At 51.3% G+C, this 16,644-nt stretch overlaps 1 protein-coding gene and 1 pseudogene across 2 annotated transcripts in view; one reads left to right on the top strand and one right to left on the bottom strand.

Moving 5' to 3' along the window:
- Window positions 1-16,644, bottom strand: part of nfxl1 (nuclear transcription factor, X-box binding-like 1) — a gene marked incomplete at both ends in the record, with an annotated part of 89,214 nt that overhangs the window by 9,153 nt on the left and 63,417 nt on the right. The window contains 3 exons of the mRNA XM_083640835.1: window positions 1,015-1,098; window positions 3,018-3,122; window positions 16,426-16,495. Of these exons, the coding sequence (XP_083496961.1) occupies window positions 1,015-1,098; window positions 3,018-3,122; window positions 16,426-16,495 (259 nt within the window). The remainder of the gene's footprint in view (window positions 1-1,014; window positions 1,099-3,017; window positions 3,123-16,425; window positions 16,496-16,644) is intronic.
- Window positions 4,588-4,988, top strand: LOC310779132 (small ribosomal subunit protein mS37 pseudogene; annotated as a pseudogene). The gene has a single exon. The product of its transcript is annotated as a small ribosomal subunit protein mS37 pseudogene (transcript).

The raw sequence follows: 16,644 nt of genomic DNA, 5'->3' as shown, positions 1-16,644 counted from the left end.
TTAAAGTACGTTTTCTCAGATTTATTGGTGTCTTTCTAGTCACACAATTTAATAGTCAGTGTTTCCCATACACTGATCTATTTGTGGTGGTACACCCTACATAGATTTTGACCCCCACAAATACTGCCACATATTAATTTCAACTAGTTGACTGCAAACTCCTGCTTTAGTGCTTACAGTATATTATTATCTTGTCGGAATATTATTCCAGCCAATAAGTTAGGAAGTTCCCTTTTGATTTAATTTTACTTTTGTTTTGCCTACAAAGCAAAATGTTACTTTACTTGAAACTCCCCTGAAGTGATTTTGGTATTATTTATGCAAGCATAATTCTACCATATAGTAACCTGTATGCAGAATATATATAGTATACAGTATATAGGGAAACAATTATTTTTTCATTGCTGTAAAACCACAGAACGGTAAAGAAGATATTGATGTGTGTAGTTCTTCATAGATCTAGTCTCTTCATTTTGATCTCAAAGTGCGCCAGTTTGATCCATTTTTACTTGAAACTGTACAAAATCTTCTTCCGGGGGGGCATGCCCCCGGACCCCCCTAGGGGTTCAGTGGTCCATGACCTTTGGGTGGGCTGAGCCCACCCAAAGCTCTGATGCTAAAACCGCCCCTGGTCTGGACCTGGGTCTGGAGTTTGAGAAGCCCTGTTCTAAGCGGTTTAAACTGCTTTTCTATCAGTTCAATCCTCCTCTCTTCTCAGGCTCAGCTGGGGACAGCATCGCCCCCAATGTGCTGTCACAACTGCTGTGCACCCCCATTCACAACCCATGAGTGTGTGTGTGAGTGCGTTTGTGTGTGTACGTACAGTACGTGTGTGTTTGTGTGTGTGTGTGTGTGTGTGTGTGTGTGTGTGTACATGTGTGTGTGTGTGTGTACGTGTGTGTGTGTGTGTGTGTGTGTGTGTGTGTGTGTGTGTGTATGTGTGTGTGTGTACATGTGTGTGTACGTGTGTGTGTGTGGGTGTGTGTGTGTGTGTGTGTGCGTGCGTGCGTGTACCTGGCTCGCCCTCTTCTTCTGGTCTCTGCAGGCGTCGTCACACTGTACACACTGCTGCTCACGAGCTCGAGAGCACGGGAACTCCTACATACACACGAGCGCACACACACACACACACACACACACACACACACACACACACACACACACACACAACAAGGATGGGCATTTCAAGCAAAAACACTATATTCAATGGTCCAGTGTTTTAGTTGAGTCCTAGATTTTTCTTGCAATTCCAGCGCGGGCGCTGTCCGTAATTTTTCCATGTATAATAGCATCCTTCTTTGCCTTGCATATTTTCTTAATTTTGTCTGCTTTTTGCAAGGTATATATAAAAAAAAAAAAATGTAATTGGCCAAATCTTTGCCTATACTGTATATTCAAGAAAAATATTGGTAGCGGCATAATATCGGTATCGGCAGATATCCAAATTCAGGTATCGGAATCGGATCGGAAGTGAAAAAAGTGGATCGGTGCATCCCTAGTCCTGGACTCATTTTCAGGACTTGTGACTCGACTTGGACTTGAGTACTGATGACCTGGACTCACGCATTCATGTATTTGGACTCGGAAGTTGTAGACAAGACTGACTTTTTAATTGATAAAGTGAGTTTTTTTCTTTCCTAGCCCCCCCCCCCCCTTTTTTTGTAATAGGTCCTAATAATTTGGCATACGATATTGATCGCTATATTAATACCGTGACATTATTTAATTTGGTACAAGGACAGGCACGTGTTCCACCTACATGTGGATTCACGCTTATTCAGTAACAACGATTTTCAGACGGCAGCCCGTCTTTATTGTCACACAACACACTACAACACATGCATGCGGCCACTACACACACTCATGCTGACGGTGGCCGGTGAAATATGTCCTCTGCATTTGACCCATCCAGGCTTGTCCTTTCCTCCAGGGGGCAGGCCAGGAGCAGTGGTCGCTATTTCTTTCCAGCGCCCGGGGACCTTCATTGGACCATCATTGGACCAACTTCAGATGTTGTCGTCACTGGTCGGATGACGATCTTCTGCATGTTTTTAGTGGGGGGTTATGTACGGAGGAACCCCCTGGGGGGTACGGGGAGAACATGCAAACTCCACACAGAAAGGCTCTTTCGACGAGATAGCCCACCTGGGCAGTAGGCACTGAAGATATGGGGGGGTCACAACTCCAGCGCCCACAGCGTCCCAGGTGGGAATCGAACCCAGGACCTTTGAGCTGTGAGGCGACAGCGCTTACCACTGCACCACCGTACCCGTGGTACAATGTAGTGGCAACACTACCAGTCTGATCCAGACCAGGACTGCCAACTCTGACTCAGAACATCGGGAACGACCCGTACGCCACAAATCCATTTTCTCACACAGTGAAAAACAAAATCATAATTGATAACCTCAGGGAGTGAAAACATGACTGACCTGACAGGCTGGCTAGACAGACAGCACAGCGCCAGAGCAGAAAACAAGACATAGCCTATAGGTTACAACATCTAGCCTGCTATATTTGTAGCCTACAATATAATAGATTGTGTAGCTCACAGCATGCTCTCCCTCTCCTCTCTCATCAGGCAGGCAGAGAGTGAGTGAGTTGCTATGGTTACGGGACGGGGACGCTGTGTTTCTCCACACTTCAAGCTGAAGTCAAAAGGAATAGTTGTCAAACTAGGTGAGAAAAGAATTCAGCCTGAAGTAATGAAAAGACTAGTAGTGTTTTCATCAAAAGACTAGTAGTGTTTTCATCAAAAGACTAGTAGTGTTTTCATCAAAAGACTAGTAGTGTTTTCATCAGGGTGTCGAGAGGCGTCCCAGATGCTGCTCTTTGATCATGTCACACTACAAGAGGTGAAGACGGCCATTTGTCGACAGTCATATTCAGGCCAGACGCTGAAAATGTGTCGCACGTGACCAAATCATCTTTATCTCGCGCTGAATTTGTGTAGTCTGAGCCCGGCGTTAGACTCGATTCGGACTCGAGAAATATTGTGTGTGTGTGCGTGTGTGTACCTTCTTGATCCTCTTGCAGGGACACCTGAGCTTGACCCTCTGCTGACACTTCTCCTCACACCCTCCAGGGTGACACACCTCCTTACAGCGATGACCACAGCTCAGCTACACACACACACACACACACACACACACACACACACACACACACACACACACACACACACACAGATAAAACACATCTCTATTACATTCTGATCATCTCTATTTCAGTGGTTCTCAACGTGGGGTCCGGGGACCACCAGTGGTCCTTGAGGGCGTTCCTGGGGGTCCCCAGCAAACTGATGGATTGTTAAAGGAACACGCCACCTTTTGGGAGAATCTCTTATTTGCCCTCTTCCTGATAGTAAGACAAGCAGAGAGATGCAGTAGAAAAATCACCCCCAGCTGTTGAAGTAAGTAAGTGGTGCAGGTTTTGCAGGTTGGACGCGTGCGTCCGCAGAGGAGCCACGGTGCCTCGTCTCCACTCTCACTTCCTTGTGGGAGGGGCCTTGGTGAATGTCGTCCACAGACACCCCGTGCTCAAACACACATAGTCACTTATAGAAACCGCTTAAAAATATCAGGCTACAGCACAGTATCCACCTGCCACCATCTTGCAGCACCTGACTACGGTGAAGATTTCAGCTAAAACAGGGTGTAAATTACATCTTAAACTTGGCATGTCAGGGGTGCTGGAGACTTGCATTACGCCAGGTGAGCAGTATGGAAGCATTACGTTTGTTTTGTGTTGTTGTTTTTTTACATTTGTCCATGTGTTAATGGGGTAGGCTAGCCAGTACCAATCACTACCATTCATTCTGCTAAGCTAACTAGCGGGAGCGGCGGGTCGCTATGTTTCTACTAGTACACGCACATCTTACTCTCGGGAAGATGGCAAATGGGTGAATCTCCCAAAATGTTTGTGTGTTTCTTTTAAACTTCAACGCTATTTAATTGACAAGAAGTCAACACAGTCATCTGCAAACTCAGAGCACTTTCGCCCCCCACTCACCTCCTGTTACTGCTATACAAAAGCCTCATTCAACCAGTCCTTCTGTACTGCTCCCCCTGCTTCTACACCACGCTGAACATCTCCAACAAAAACAAACTTCTCAAGATGACACATGTTGCCTCCAAAATCATCGCCTCCCCCACACCCAACCTGTCAGACATGAATGAAAAAGCCAAGCCATCACACGCCTCGCACTCGCAATAGTGAACATGAGCGATTACTCATCCACTCAAATTAATCCACATTGCTGCCGTCAGGCTGGAGATACAGGTCACTAAACTGGAGAACAGCACGCCTTGCCAAACATTTTGTCCCTTCTGCTGTAGGCGCTCTGAACTGCCAGGTTGACCTTGATCTATACATAAGCGATGTCAGTGATTTTTTGACGGACACTGATGTTGTCATAGAAATTGTGACATCTTCAGTGGTGTCATACATTTTTCCCTGCTGAAGCTATAAGCAAGCACGGATAATGGCGCCGTGCACTGGCTGAGGAAATTATGTCTCCCATCAATTTTCTGTCCATAGCAGTATTGAGTCAGTGTTACAGTGAGTAGTGTACTTGTTGGTGGTGAAATGGCGTCACAGGGAGGCATTGCCTTCCAGGAGAAGGTGAGCAGGCTGCTCAGTAGGCAGGAGGAGAAGGTGAGCAGTCTACTCCGTAGGCAGCACAGCAAAGCAGTCCTCAAACCCAACAAGGCTCTGGCTCTAAAAGATGCTGCGGCTAACCACAGAATGAAGAGAGGAGAGGAGAGGCCACGTGCGTCACAGAGATATGGCTCATCCTGACCTGTTGGAAGCACAGCATCTTTGTTGATGAGCTGTGCTCCAAAGAGATGAAAGACTTCTACCTGTGTGGAGAAGGCCCAGGCTGAGAGGAAGGCTGATCCACAACGGGCATCCAGGGAGGACGCCTGCACCCCAAACAAGCCAACACCCTGCTGAAGAGTCTTCCCAACCTGCGCACTGAAATCTAGGAAGTGCCCCTTTTCTGAAGGTGATATGAAGTTGTAATGTGTGAGTTAGACTTAAATAGTGGACAGTGGATGTAATGTTGGACCAGCGACTGTGTCTTTTCCCTCAAGGACTTGTCAGACGATACAGATGGCCATGGCACCTGAGCTTTTCTGGGGATATGTTAAACTGAGTATATTGAAAATCTCTGCCAATTTAATGTAATATGTCTCCGGACTCAGAATGAGCACTGCAGCACTCGCTCCAAGTGTCCACACTCTGTCTCTCTGCCCCTCTCTGCCCCTCTCTCTCTCTCTCTCTCTCACACACACACACACACACACACACACACACACACACACACACACACACACGTGTTTCCCCTAGACATTTTTTCAGGCCTGGAGGGATTTCGAAACGTACCCCGACCGCAGCGGTGGGGGCCCTCGCTGGCGATGCTAAACCTTTAGCTAACCTGTTCGCATCTATGTTGGCAATGGCATCCCAAGTACCATCATACTATTATGGGATGTGCGTTTCCCAGGCAGCTACACACATTGACACGTTTTGGAACAGCGCTGCACGCTGGCACAATGCTCCTAAAAGCAAAATGCTTATTGTTTTGAATGATTTGGCATCTTTCATTACTGTCAACACCAGTTTTATTTCGTTGAAGCTCGGCTCCCACCTATTGCCATCTCTGCGTGGTACACGCTATCGAATGCTCTTACCTTTTATTACTTTAAAAGTGTCCTTTACAACCATCCATTAGACCGTTGACAGGATGCAGACTGGACCCTTGGAAAATCCGGGGCGATCCTGACGGTCTCATGGTCTCCCATCCAATAGCAGGAGTAGAGGCGGGCACAAGCCCTCACGCCTGGAATTGGACCGGGAAAACACCACTCTTACCTGCATTCGGCCAAGGACAGACGTGTGAATTATTGCTCCAGATTAGCGTTAGCTTGCCCGACCACTTTCACTTCAACTGCTCCCCGTACATCGGCGTAGCGGACGGGAACCTCGGTCGTTGATTTTCCGGTCTGGAAGGTTACCTTCGCCTGGGCGGTGAAAGTTGGAGGCGACAAAGCTAAGTGTTTTTTTCACGTGTCGGCGGCTTTTAAGAACAAGCCGGTCCGAGTGTCGTTGTATGCTTGCTAATTGAATTGCTCTGTCTAAGCTAACCTCACGTAGAGATAACTCTCCGCTACTAGCGTCACGTGTTTCGTAGCTTAGTCTCGTTCTTGTGTTGGTTACAGGTATTAGTCGGCACCACTGCCGACTAGCTTGCTAGAGTTAAGACCCGCTAAAATAGCCTGCCGCCTACGCGCGCTCGGTCTGCCACGTTCAGTGGTTTGTGTTAACTCGCTTGCTTCAGTGTTACCCACAAGGCGAAAAAGAAGAGGATACATTAACGTTAACGTTGTTCGCCTGTCACTACCGCGTGTTCTAACAGGATGGCTAGTGTTAACAAGGCGAAGCGCTGTGCGGACAAGTGTGGCGCGTGGCTATCAGCCAAGGACTCGCACACGCTGTGTGTTGAATGCCTGGGACAGGCCTACGCAGATAGCTGCCTCGGAGATCCGGAGTTTTGCCTCTCCTGTACTGAGATGCCTCGTAGCACTCAAAAATACAGGGCAGACTTCTTCAGAGGCCACGCTGGCGGCGTTGCTGCTGCAGCTGAGCCCAGCCAGAGTCAGACTACCTCTGGGCCTGCTACCTCCGACACCCCGCTGCCTCTCGGACAGCAGCACGTTGACAAGTCTCGGGAGGGCTCCCAGCACAGCTCCCAGGAGAGCTCCCCACGTGCTTCTCGTTTGGGTTCACAGCACGGCCACAAGGAGGGTTCCCAGCAGTGCTCCCAGGTGAGCTCCCCACGTGCGTCTCGTTGGGGTTCACAGCATGGCCACAAGGAGGGTTCCCAGCAGCGCTGCCCGCTGAAGCGCCCACGGCAAGATGCGCGGGATTCCCGGTCGGGTTCGCAGCACAGCTACCAAAGAAAAAAGGTAGGTTCCCAACAGTGCTCCCCGCCGAAGCGCCCTCGGCATGATGCGCGAATTTCCCAACGCGGTTCTCGGTCGGGTTCACAGCACAGCTGCCAGGTAGGTTCCCAGCGTGACTTCCCACCGGGATCACGGCAGTGCGAGCAGTATACCCGGCACAGTTTCCCAGCGGGTTCACAGCACAAGACGGGTTCCCAGCGCGGTCCCCACCTGCGTTCCCCACATGGTTCCCGCTGTTCCCTGCCCCCCTCCCCCAGGTCGGGTGAAGGTGCGGCTAACTCCCGTGTCTCGGAATGGGCTCGCCTTTCCGCCAAGTGGCCGGAGGCGGGGGACCCTGGGATGACTTCCTCGAGATCCACCCAAAACGGGATGATGAGGCCTCCCTGCTGGCCGGCCCGGGTAACCCAGAAAGGGCTCACCCCGGGGGGCTCCCCCCTCCTGACGACATCTCCTCTGAGATCTACCAGAGGGAGTTCAGGGAGGTCGTGGCCAGGGCTGTTTCCGCCCTCGACTGGGACTGGCCTACGCCCCCTACCGTCGAGAAGGACATGTTCACCGCCTCCCACTTCCGCGCCGTTGAGACGCGGCTACGGGGCAGCCTGCCCTTCTGCCCCGACGTGCAGCGTAGGGTTCAGCGATCCTGGACCAAACCCTACTCCTCTGAGGCCCCCATCCGACGCTTTAAGTGCTGGTCTAGCGTCGTGGAAGGGGCCCAATCAGGCTATGAACATCCCCCCCCACTGGAGAAGGCGGTGGCGGACCACCTGCTCCCAGGCCAGAAGAAGGAAGGGAAGCCCTTGCTCCCCTCCCCAGCCTGCAGGGAGACTGCTTCGCTCCTGGAAAAGTCCTATCTGGCGGCAGGCCAGGCGGCCTCCATGGCCAACACCATGGCCTTCCTGCTGAAGTATCATTGCTTCCTGGTAGACCAGGTCCAAGCAGCCCCCGAGCCTGAAATGTTCACTGAGCTACGCCGGGTCTCCGACTACGTCTTCAAGATGCTGGAGTGTGTGTCGGAGGACTCAGGGAGGGTCATGGGATCTTCGGTGGCCGCCTTGCGTCACCTCTGGCTGCAGCTCACCAGCCTGCGTGGCCATGAGAGGACGGACCTCCTCAACGCGCCCGTTTGCCCTACCGGGCTCTTCGGTTCAATGGCGGACCTCGCCAGCAGGGCCCAGAGGCGGCGTGAGGACACGGAGGCGGTCGGCAGAGTCCTGCCGCGCAAGACCGGGGCGACCCATCACACAGCGAGGCCACCCCCTGCCCGAGGTCGTTCGACGACGACCCGCGGCAGCCCTGCACGCCGTCCACGGGACAGGCAACCCCAGGGGTGGTCCGGTCCCCCAGCCAACGCAGACAGGAACAGCTCGAACGCCCCAAGGAACGCGGGGCCAACACCTCCCCAGCCAGCCTGGACTGGCGCGGGTCGAGGAAGCCGTGCCCGCCGCAGCAGGGGCTCCCGCCGTAACCCTGACAAGTCGGCCACCGCGACCGGGCCCCGAGGCCCGGCGCGTACCTAGCGGTCCCCCGGGGGGGGGAGGGGCAGCCTCCACGCTGCCAGGACCTGGCGTCCCACAGTGTTGTCGAGCGCCGAAGAGAGCCTTGCTCAGTACGTGTCCCTTGCCAGCGAAAGCTGCGAGGTGCTCGGAGGGCACCTCACCATCTGCAGGCCCCCCTGCTATTCCCCCCCCACAGCTGTCGTCGCACCAGCCGGGCAACGACCTCCTGCGGCCTCCGGGATGCAGCCCCCCCGGGCTGGTCCTGCTGGGGCCGCACACCACGGGCGACGACTCGCCGCGGCCTCCGGGACGCAGCTCCTATGGGCTGGTCCTGCCGGGGCTGCACGCCATGCTGCCACGGCCTCCGGGACGCACCCCCCCTGGGGACGTCCTGCTGGGGCCGTGTGCCGTGGCGCCTCAGGATCATGTGCCAAGGGTAACCCCGACACAGGGCACCAGACCTGCCCTGGCAGGTCTGCTGCGAACGCTGGAGAAGGGCTACGCGCTGCAGTTCGCGGCCCCCCCGCCGGCTTTCACGGGCATCCCTGTCTCAGACCTGGCGGATGCGGACTCCATGGCTGTCCTCGGCGAGGAAGTCTCCTCGCTTCTGGCAAAGGGCGCGATACGGCCCGTGCCGGACAAGGACAGGCAGTCCGGGTTCTACCACAGGTACTTCCTGGTGCCCAAGAAGGACGGGTCCTTACGGCCCATCCTCGACCTCAGGCGGCTAAACCCCCTGCTCAGGAAGCTTCCCTTCCGCATGTTGACGCTCCCCACACTGTTCAGAGCGATCAGACCCGGGGACTTCTTCACGTCAGTCGACCTAAAGGACGCCTTCTTCCACGTTTCCATCGTGGAAAGGCACAGGAGGTACCTCCGGTTCTCCTTTCAGGGAGTCTCCTACGAGTACTGCGTACTCCCCTTCGGCCTGTCTCTAAGTCCCAGGACTTTCACAGTCTGCGTCAACACAGCGCTGGCTCCCCTCCGAGAGATGGGGATCCGCGTTTACGTCTACCTCGACGACGCCCTGATAGCGGCGAGCTCGAGCGAGATGGTGTCCGCACACACCGAGGTGCTGACTTCCCACCTCCAGGCCTTGGGGTTCCTTATAAACTGGCGCAAGAGCGCCCTTGTGCCTCAACAGGTCACGACCTTCCTGGGTCTGGAGCTAGACTCCCTTTCAATGCGCGCCCGCCTCTCTCCGCAGAGGCTGGACAACCTTCGGAGGACAGCGGAGACTCGGCGTCACGCACGCACGATCTCCGTTCACCAGTGCTCCGTGCTACTGGGCCTTATGGCCGCGGCGACCGCGGCAATTCCTCTGGGGCTGCTGCACATGCGCCCCTTCCAAAGGTGGTTCCTCGGTCATCGCTTGGACCCAGCGATACATCGGTCCCGCGTCCTTACGCTGTCGGACCGCGCTCGCCAAGCCTTGGAAGTGTGGACGGACCGCTGTTGGCTCTCAGAGGGCGCCAGACTGGGTCCGGTCCCACTCAGGCGAGTGATTCGGACCGACGCCTCCCTTTGGGGCTGGGGCGCGGTCTTCGAAGGCCAGGCTGCAAACGGGCGATGGCAAGCCCAACAGCTTCGCCACATAAACATACTAGAGCTGGAGGCAGTTCGCCTCGCTCTTTGGCACTTCCAACATCAGATCATGGGCCACCATGTACTGATACGGTCGGACAACACCGCGACAGTGGCGTACATCAACCGCCAGGGCGGTGTCCGGTCACTGGCTCTGAACCAGCTGGCTACGGTCATCCACGAGTGGGCCCGTCTCCACCTGCTGTCCCTGTCGGCGGCACACATTCGGGGCCACCTCAACCTGGGAGCGGACCTGCTATCGCGGGGCAACCCGCGCAATTCAGAATGGGTTCTCCACCCACAGGTGGTGGAGCAGATCTGGGCCAGGTTCGGGCAAGCCAGCGTCGATCTCTTCGCCTCGCGGCTCGCACACCATTGCCCCCAGTGGTTTTCCATCCTCGCGGACGATCCACCGTTGGGCCACGACGCGCTGGCGCACGTCTGGCCGAGGGCGGCCCTCTATGCGTTCCCCCCAATCGCACTGATTCCCCAGGTGCTGGCCAGGGTGAGACAGCAAGGGCTACAGCTCATTCTGGTAGCCCCGCACTGGCCGTCGCAGGTCTGGTTTGCGGATCTGATCACTCTAACGAGAGGTCCTCCGTGGCTGCTGCCGCGTCGGAAGGACCTGCTGTCGCAGGCGGGCGGAGAGATACTCCACCCATCCCCACACAAGTGGAAGCTGGCCGCTTGGTCCCTGAACGGGAACGGTTGCTAGCCCAGGGCCTGCCTGCGAACGTGGTGCAAACCATACAGAGTGCTAGAGCCACCTCGACTCGCACTCAGTACACCTACAAGTGGCGGTCCTTCTCACGCTGGTGCGCAGAAAGGAACCTGGACCCGGTGACCTGCGACGTTCGGCCCATTCTCTGCTTCCTCCAGGGTCTGTACGAAGCGGGCCAGTCGCCGCAGTCCCTTAAGGTTTATGTGGCCGCCATCTCGGCCTGCCACATGGACATCGAGGGCAAGACAGTGGGAGGCCTGTCTTTGGTCTCTCGTTTCATGACGGGTGTGCGCAAGCTTCGCCCCCAGACAAGGAACATCTTTCCCAAGTGGGACTTGGTCACGGTCTTGGATGGCCTCTCGAGGCCTCCGTTTGAACCACTCGACGCTGCCGACCTGAAACACCTCTCGCTGAAGACGGCATTGCTTCTCGCTTTGTCTTCCGGCAAGAGAGTGGGAGACTTGATTGCCCTGTCAGTGCAACAATCGTGCATGGTGTTCTCTAACGATGGGCGCAGGGCCACGCTCCGCCCGAACCCTGCTTATCAGCCTAAGTGTATTGGGGCTGGCTTCAGGTCCATGACCATAGACCTGGTCGCGTTTGAGCCTTCTGCCTCTTCTTCGGCGGAAGAGAGGAGACTTCGGTCGCTCTGCCCCGTGCAGGCGCTCCGTGCCTATGTGGCCAAGACGCGTACTTTGCGTACGTCTAACCAGCTTCTGGTGTGCCATGGGGCTAAGGCTCTGGGCAAGCCGTTGTCCAAACAGCGTCTATCGCACTGGATAGTGGAGGCCATTAACTTGGCCTATTCTGCCGCTGGGAAGGTTCCACCGGAAGGAATTAAGGCCCACTCTACTCGGGGCGTGGCTTCTTCCTGGGCGCTGTTGCGCGGTGTGACGGTGGAAGATATGTGCGCAGCCGCGTCATGGTCGACTCACCATACCTTTGTGAGGTTTTATAGTCTGGATGTGGGAGGCGCGACATTCGCTCATGCGGTTCTGTCTGCCTCCGCGGACTAGTTGCCTCGCTGACTGCTCCCCAATCCTTATCGGGTTCCCATGCGCTATAAGCCGTGACGGCCCATTTTTCGATCGAGAGTCGCAAGGTCGGGCACTTAGGTGCTCCTTTGCAGCAAGGTCGGTTGTAAGGTGGCAATAGGTGGGAGCCGAGCTTCAACGAAATAAAACTAAGGGGTTGTCCTACAACCCAGGTTTTATGAGTGAAGCGAGGCTCCCACCTCAGGTGCCTTGCTGCCAGTCTGTCTGGTTGTGGCCGAATGCCGGGTGAGTGGTGTTTTCCCGGTCCTATTCCAGGCGTGAGGGCTTGTGCCCGCCTCTACTCCTGCTATTGGATGGGAGACCATGAGACCGTCAGGATCGCCCCGGATTTTCCAAGGGTCCAGTCTGCATCCTGTCAACGGTCTAATGGATGGTTGTAAAGGACACTTTTAAAGTAATAAAAGGTAAGAGCATTCGATAGCGTGTACCACGCAGAGATGGCAATAGGTGGGAGCCTCGCTTCACTCATAAAACCTGGGTTGTAGGACAACCCCTTAGTATTGTTGTATTGTAATAGCCATAAAGGTTTATTGAAATGTTGGGGAGAGCAGATTTTTTTTTAACTCATTCTCTGCCAGGGTCATTTCGGTCTGTGTGCTCCCAGTGCCAGGATTTTGAGCATATTTCCTGATCTTCCAGGACCCACAGAATATTCTGTGCTAGGAATAAAATTACACAACATATCTCACAATAAAGCAGAGACTCTCTTCTTACCCCTTGTAAAAAACTGAAACTCTCCCATGTTTCCTTGTTTAGTTACAAGCAGTGGAAGTTAGCTTGTTTTCACTAAAAATGCCCTCCTTTGGACAGAAATATGAGAAAAATAGGTTTTTAGTGAAGGACACCGTTTCAAGCAGAACTCTCTTTTGAGCCTTTTATTTTTTGCCTCAGTGACACATCAGACATATACAGTATTTGTTTTCCCAAAAAAATAAAAATAAAAATAAAAATAAAAATAAAAAAAGTTTTTACTGACTTTTACTTCCTGGAACTTATTTACCAGATAGTCCAAGACTGGACGGACCAAATGAACCCTTATGCTCGCTCTCGCTCTCTCTCTCTCTCTCTCTCTCTCTCTCTCTCTCTCTCTCTCTCTCTCTCTCTCTCTCTCTCTCTCTCTCTCTCTCTCTCTCTCGTCTCACACACACGCACACAGGAATCACAGGCAGCTGCTCCATGGCCGCAAATGCTGCTCAATGCACAAATGGCCGCTCATGATCGTCGGACTCTGTTTCGGACTCTGTTTACTGCTAAATGGGTGACTATACTATAAATACTAAACGTGATTTAGCGGGTTCCTTTCATCAGTTTGACTTGAAACAATGTCACAGGCTGGGAAAGGGTCTGATCTAATGTAAATAAGCAAAACATGAAAGTACGTCCGAGTACGTCCTTGGCACAGAACGCCATTGTTAAAAGTACGTCCGAGTACGTCTTTGGCAGAGAATGAGTTAATATATATATACATACATATATATATATATATATACATATATACATGGCGGCCTGCGGGCCAAATCCGGCCGGCCAATCAAGTCAGTCCGGCCCGCAAACAAACTATATATATATATATATATATATATATATATATATATATATATATAGGCGGACAGACGGTCGGCGTACGGAGGTAATGTTCCGAGGGAACATTTATTGATTATTGTGTATTAAAATCGTCACAGGTGTTATTGCTAGATTTGAGGGTTTTTATGTGTGCGTGCCAGATGCTTCACAAAAAACAGTCTAGATGCAGCTATGTGTGGGGAAAAAACAAAAAACAAAAGAGAATCCTAATTGCTACTTAAAAGTCCGACATATTAATGCAAATTGGTGTCTAACCTGCATCATGCTCTTTAAGTTTTCTAAATTGTTTGTCAAGATTTTGTCTAAATGTGGTATTTCAGAGGGATCTTTGACCATTTTTATCAATTCTTGAGGGGACAAAATAGGTTAAATCTCACACCAAATCTACATAACAAATGGGATCAACTGAAAGATTGCTGCAACAACCTATGAAACATAATTGGACATGGGTGGTTTTTGATGTGGTGTATCAGGAGGGCCGTGCAAAATTGGCTCCAAATTATATTCGAATATTCCTTCTAAAGGTGCGTTCACACCGACCTATTAAAGTTTTTCGCTGGCGTCGAGTTTACATACAAAGTCAATGCAAACGAGCGATTGAGCGTATATTCGCCTGGGAGAAAAATCGCTGGGCGTCCGAGCGGCAGAGACAGAGCGATAGGGAGAAAATACGCTCGTCGCTCGAGATGAAATATCCCAACTCGAGCGACAATACGCTGGCATCAGTCGCTCGCTGTTCAACGCTGATTGGCTCTCGTGTGAGAGCGAGTCAAGGATCACACTGGCTCGCAACAAACCGCATTGACAGGCTGACAGCTGACATGAAGTGAAGCCTGTACTACTGGTATGGAGCTTGCATTAGGAGCACGCTGATAGGCTTTAGCTTGTAAACAATGACGGTGGCTCGTAGTGGACAAACAGCATGACATTGCGTAACGTTATATCCCCCACATGTCCGTCATTTCGTGTGCCTGTTGATGAGCGATTTAAACAGAGCGACAGAGTGATTCCAAAGGGTTGAATCAAGCGACAGAGCGAAAAATAAATATCTTGGTGTGAACACAGCTTAAGCAAAATAAATGTAAGTAATAATAATAATAATAATAATAATAATAATAATAATAATAATAATTAAGCCGAATATTAATTTGTAATATCCGAATGCTCTTTTCATTTTTATATTCAAATATATATTCGAATATAGAATATTCTTTGACACCCCTAATCAGTCCTCCTTATACACTCTAACTGTTTAACATTTGAAAATATACACTCTAAACTTTTAACATTTGAATGGATGCCTAATCTAAGCACAATGCTTATTACATAAAACTTGACACACAGTTAAGAGCTGCATCTCAACGTAATCTTCAGGTTCCCAGCTTTCACATGATGTGCACCACGTCTATGTGGCATATACTGTTGACCTGCTATGTCAACCTAAAGACTCCTGTCCTCCCTAAAAAAAGACAAAAAACGGTGTCTGGTAGAGAGGGGTGGAGTGGAAGAGGTTAATGTGTGTAAAGATTCCAGCACTTCAACGAACGCTAGTGTGGTTGGCATGTTTGTTATTCTAGCCGTGTGTGTGTGTGTGTGTGTGTGTGTGTCGTAACGCTTTTAGAAGCTAAAGTTACAGCTATGAAAACAGTCTTCTAACAAACACACACACACACGCATCACACACTTAGGAATGTGGTTTTTAGAAAATGTGTATGTGTACAGTAGGTGTGTGTGTGTGTGTGTGTGTGTGTGTGTGTGTGTGTGTGTGTGTGTGCGTGTGTGTGTGTGTGCGTGTGTGTGTGTGTGTATGTGTGTGTATGAAAGAGAGTGAGTACACTGTCTGGGGCCACAGAGTTGAACTGATGACTTGAGGAAGACAGACTTGAATGGATCACATTATATTGCTCTTATAATAATAATACTGATAATTATTTATTACTGATTAGGAAGGAAGGAACACTCTGACTTCCATTATCAGTGGAAAAATTCTCTACATGGTGTGATACACGCGTACGTACGTACACACACACACGCAAGTGTGCACACACGCACACACAAACACACTCTCACATACTCTCACTCTCTCCAATGATGGGAGGCAGCCAGGTGACTCCACTTCCAAAGTCTGATAAACAAGTTCCCATGATGTTGGGCCGACCGAGGTGCTCAGGAAGATCGACATAAATGGATAATGAGGGGGAGAGAGATAGCGAGAGACAGGGATAGAGAGAGAGAGAGAGAGACCTCAGGTCTTAAGAAGCAGCCTGGTTTTAAGTTTTGACTTTACTTCACTTGTGATTTTTCACTAGCTGATATCCTGATCAGCCTGATCAGACTAGACTCCATCGTCTAGTCTGAGATTGTCCTCTGTTTAACCCATTTCTACAAGGGGATTCCCCCATGACCAATCACTAGAGACCAATGTGTTAACGGCCTGCATTTTACTTTAGTTAATCCAGTCGGGAAAACATAAAAAACCCATCTCCCCTTTGAATAAATGCCTTCTCAGCAGTGTGCTGTTCAGATTTCAAAGTTATGAATCTTGAATAAAATGAATGTAGAATCTTAATTTGCACTTTTGCTCAATTTAAAACGGCCTCGATAGCAGTCGGCGGCTGCAGCCATTGTTGTTGTTAGCGTTACTCCTTGGTACACTTGACAACGGCACAGTCCCGCCCGCTGGGCTGTTTATTGATGCTGATTGGCTAATTGTCCCCTAGGGCCTGATTGGACCAGTTGTTTTTTCGACTGAGGGAATCACTGTTGCCTGTCGCAATGCCAGACAAGCAGCAGCCTGAACTCAACTCAGTGGAGTGGGCGGATTCGGATTCTGGACCGAGGCTGATTTTTCACTATAGGAATTTGAAGCTGGAGGTTAGGTGTGTGTCTGTGTGTGTGTGTGTGTGTGTGTGTGTGTGTGTGTGTGTGCGTGTGTGTGTATGTGTGAGAGTGTGAGTGAGTGAGTGAGTGAGTGAGTGAGTGAGTGAGTGAGCGAGAGAGAGCGATCGTGCGTGTACCTCTTTAGGACACTGGTTGTTGCAGGAGCTCAGCTGTGTCTTGGTCTGTTCATCAGCTGACGTCAGCTTCCTGCAGACACAAAAAACAAACACACCCTTTCATATTTACATATTATTACTGATAGGGCTGCTCGATTATAGGGAAAATCATAATCACGATTATTTTTGACTCATACTGAGACCATGATTATTTAACGCAATTACTCATGGACTTTGGCA

This window comes from Poromitra crassiceps (genome assembly GCF_964638095.1).
Source record: "Poromitra crassiceps genome assembly, chromosome: 7".
Lineage (NCBI taxonomy): Eukaryota > Metazoa > Chordata > Actinopteri > Beryciformes > Melamphaidae > Poromitra > Poromitra crassiceps.
This window is presented reverse-complemented; position numbering and strand designations above follow the sequence as displayed.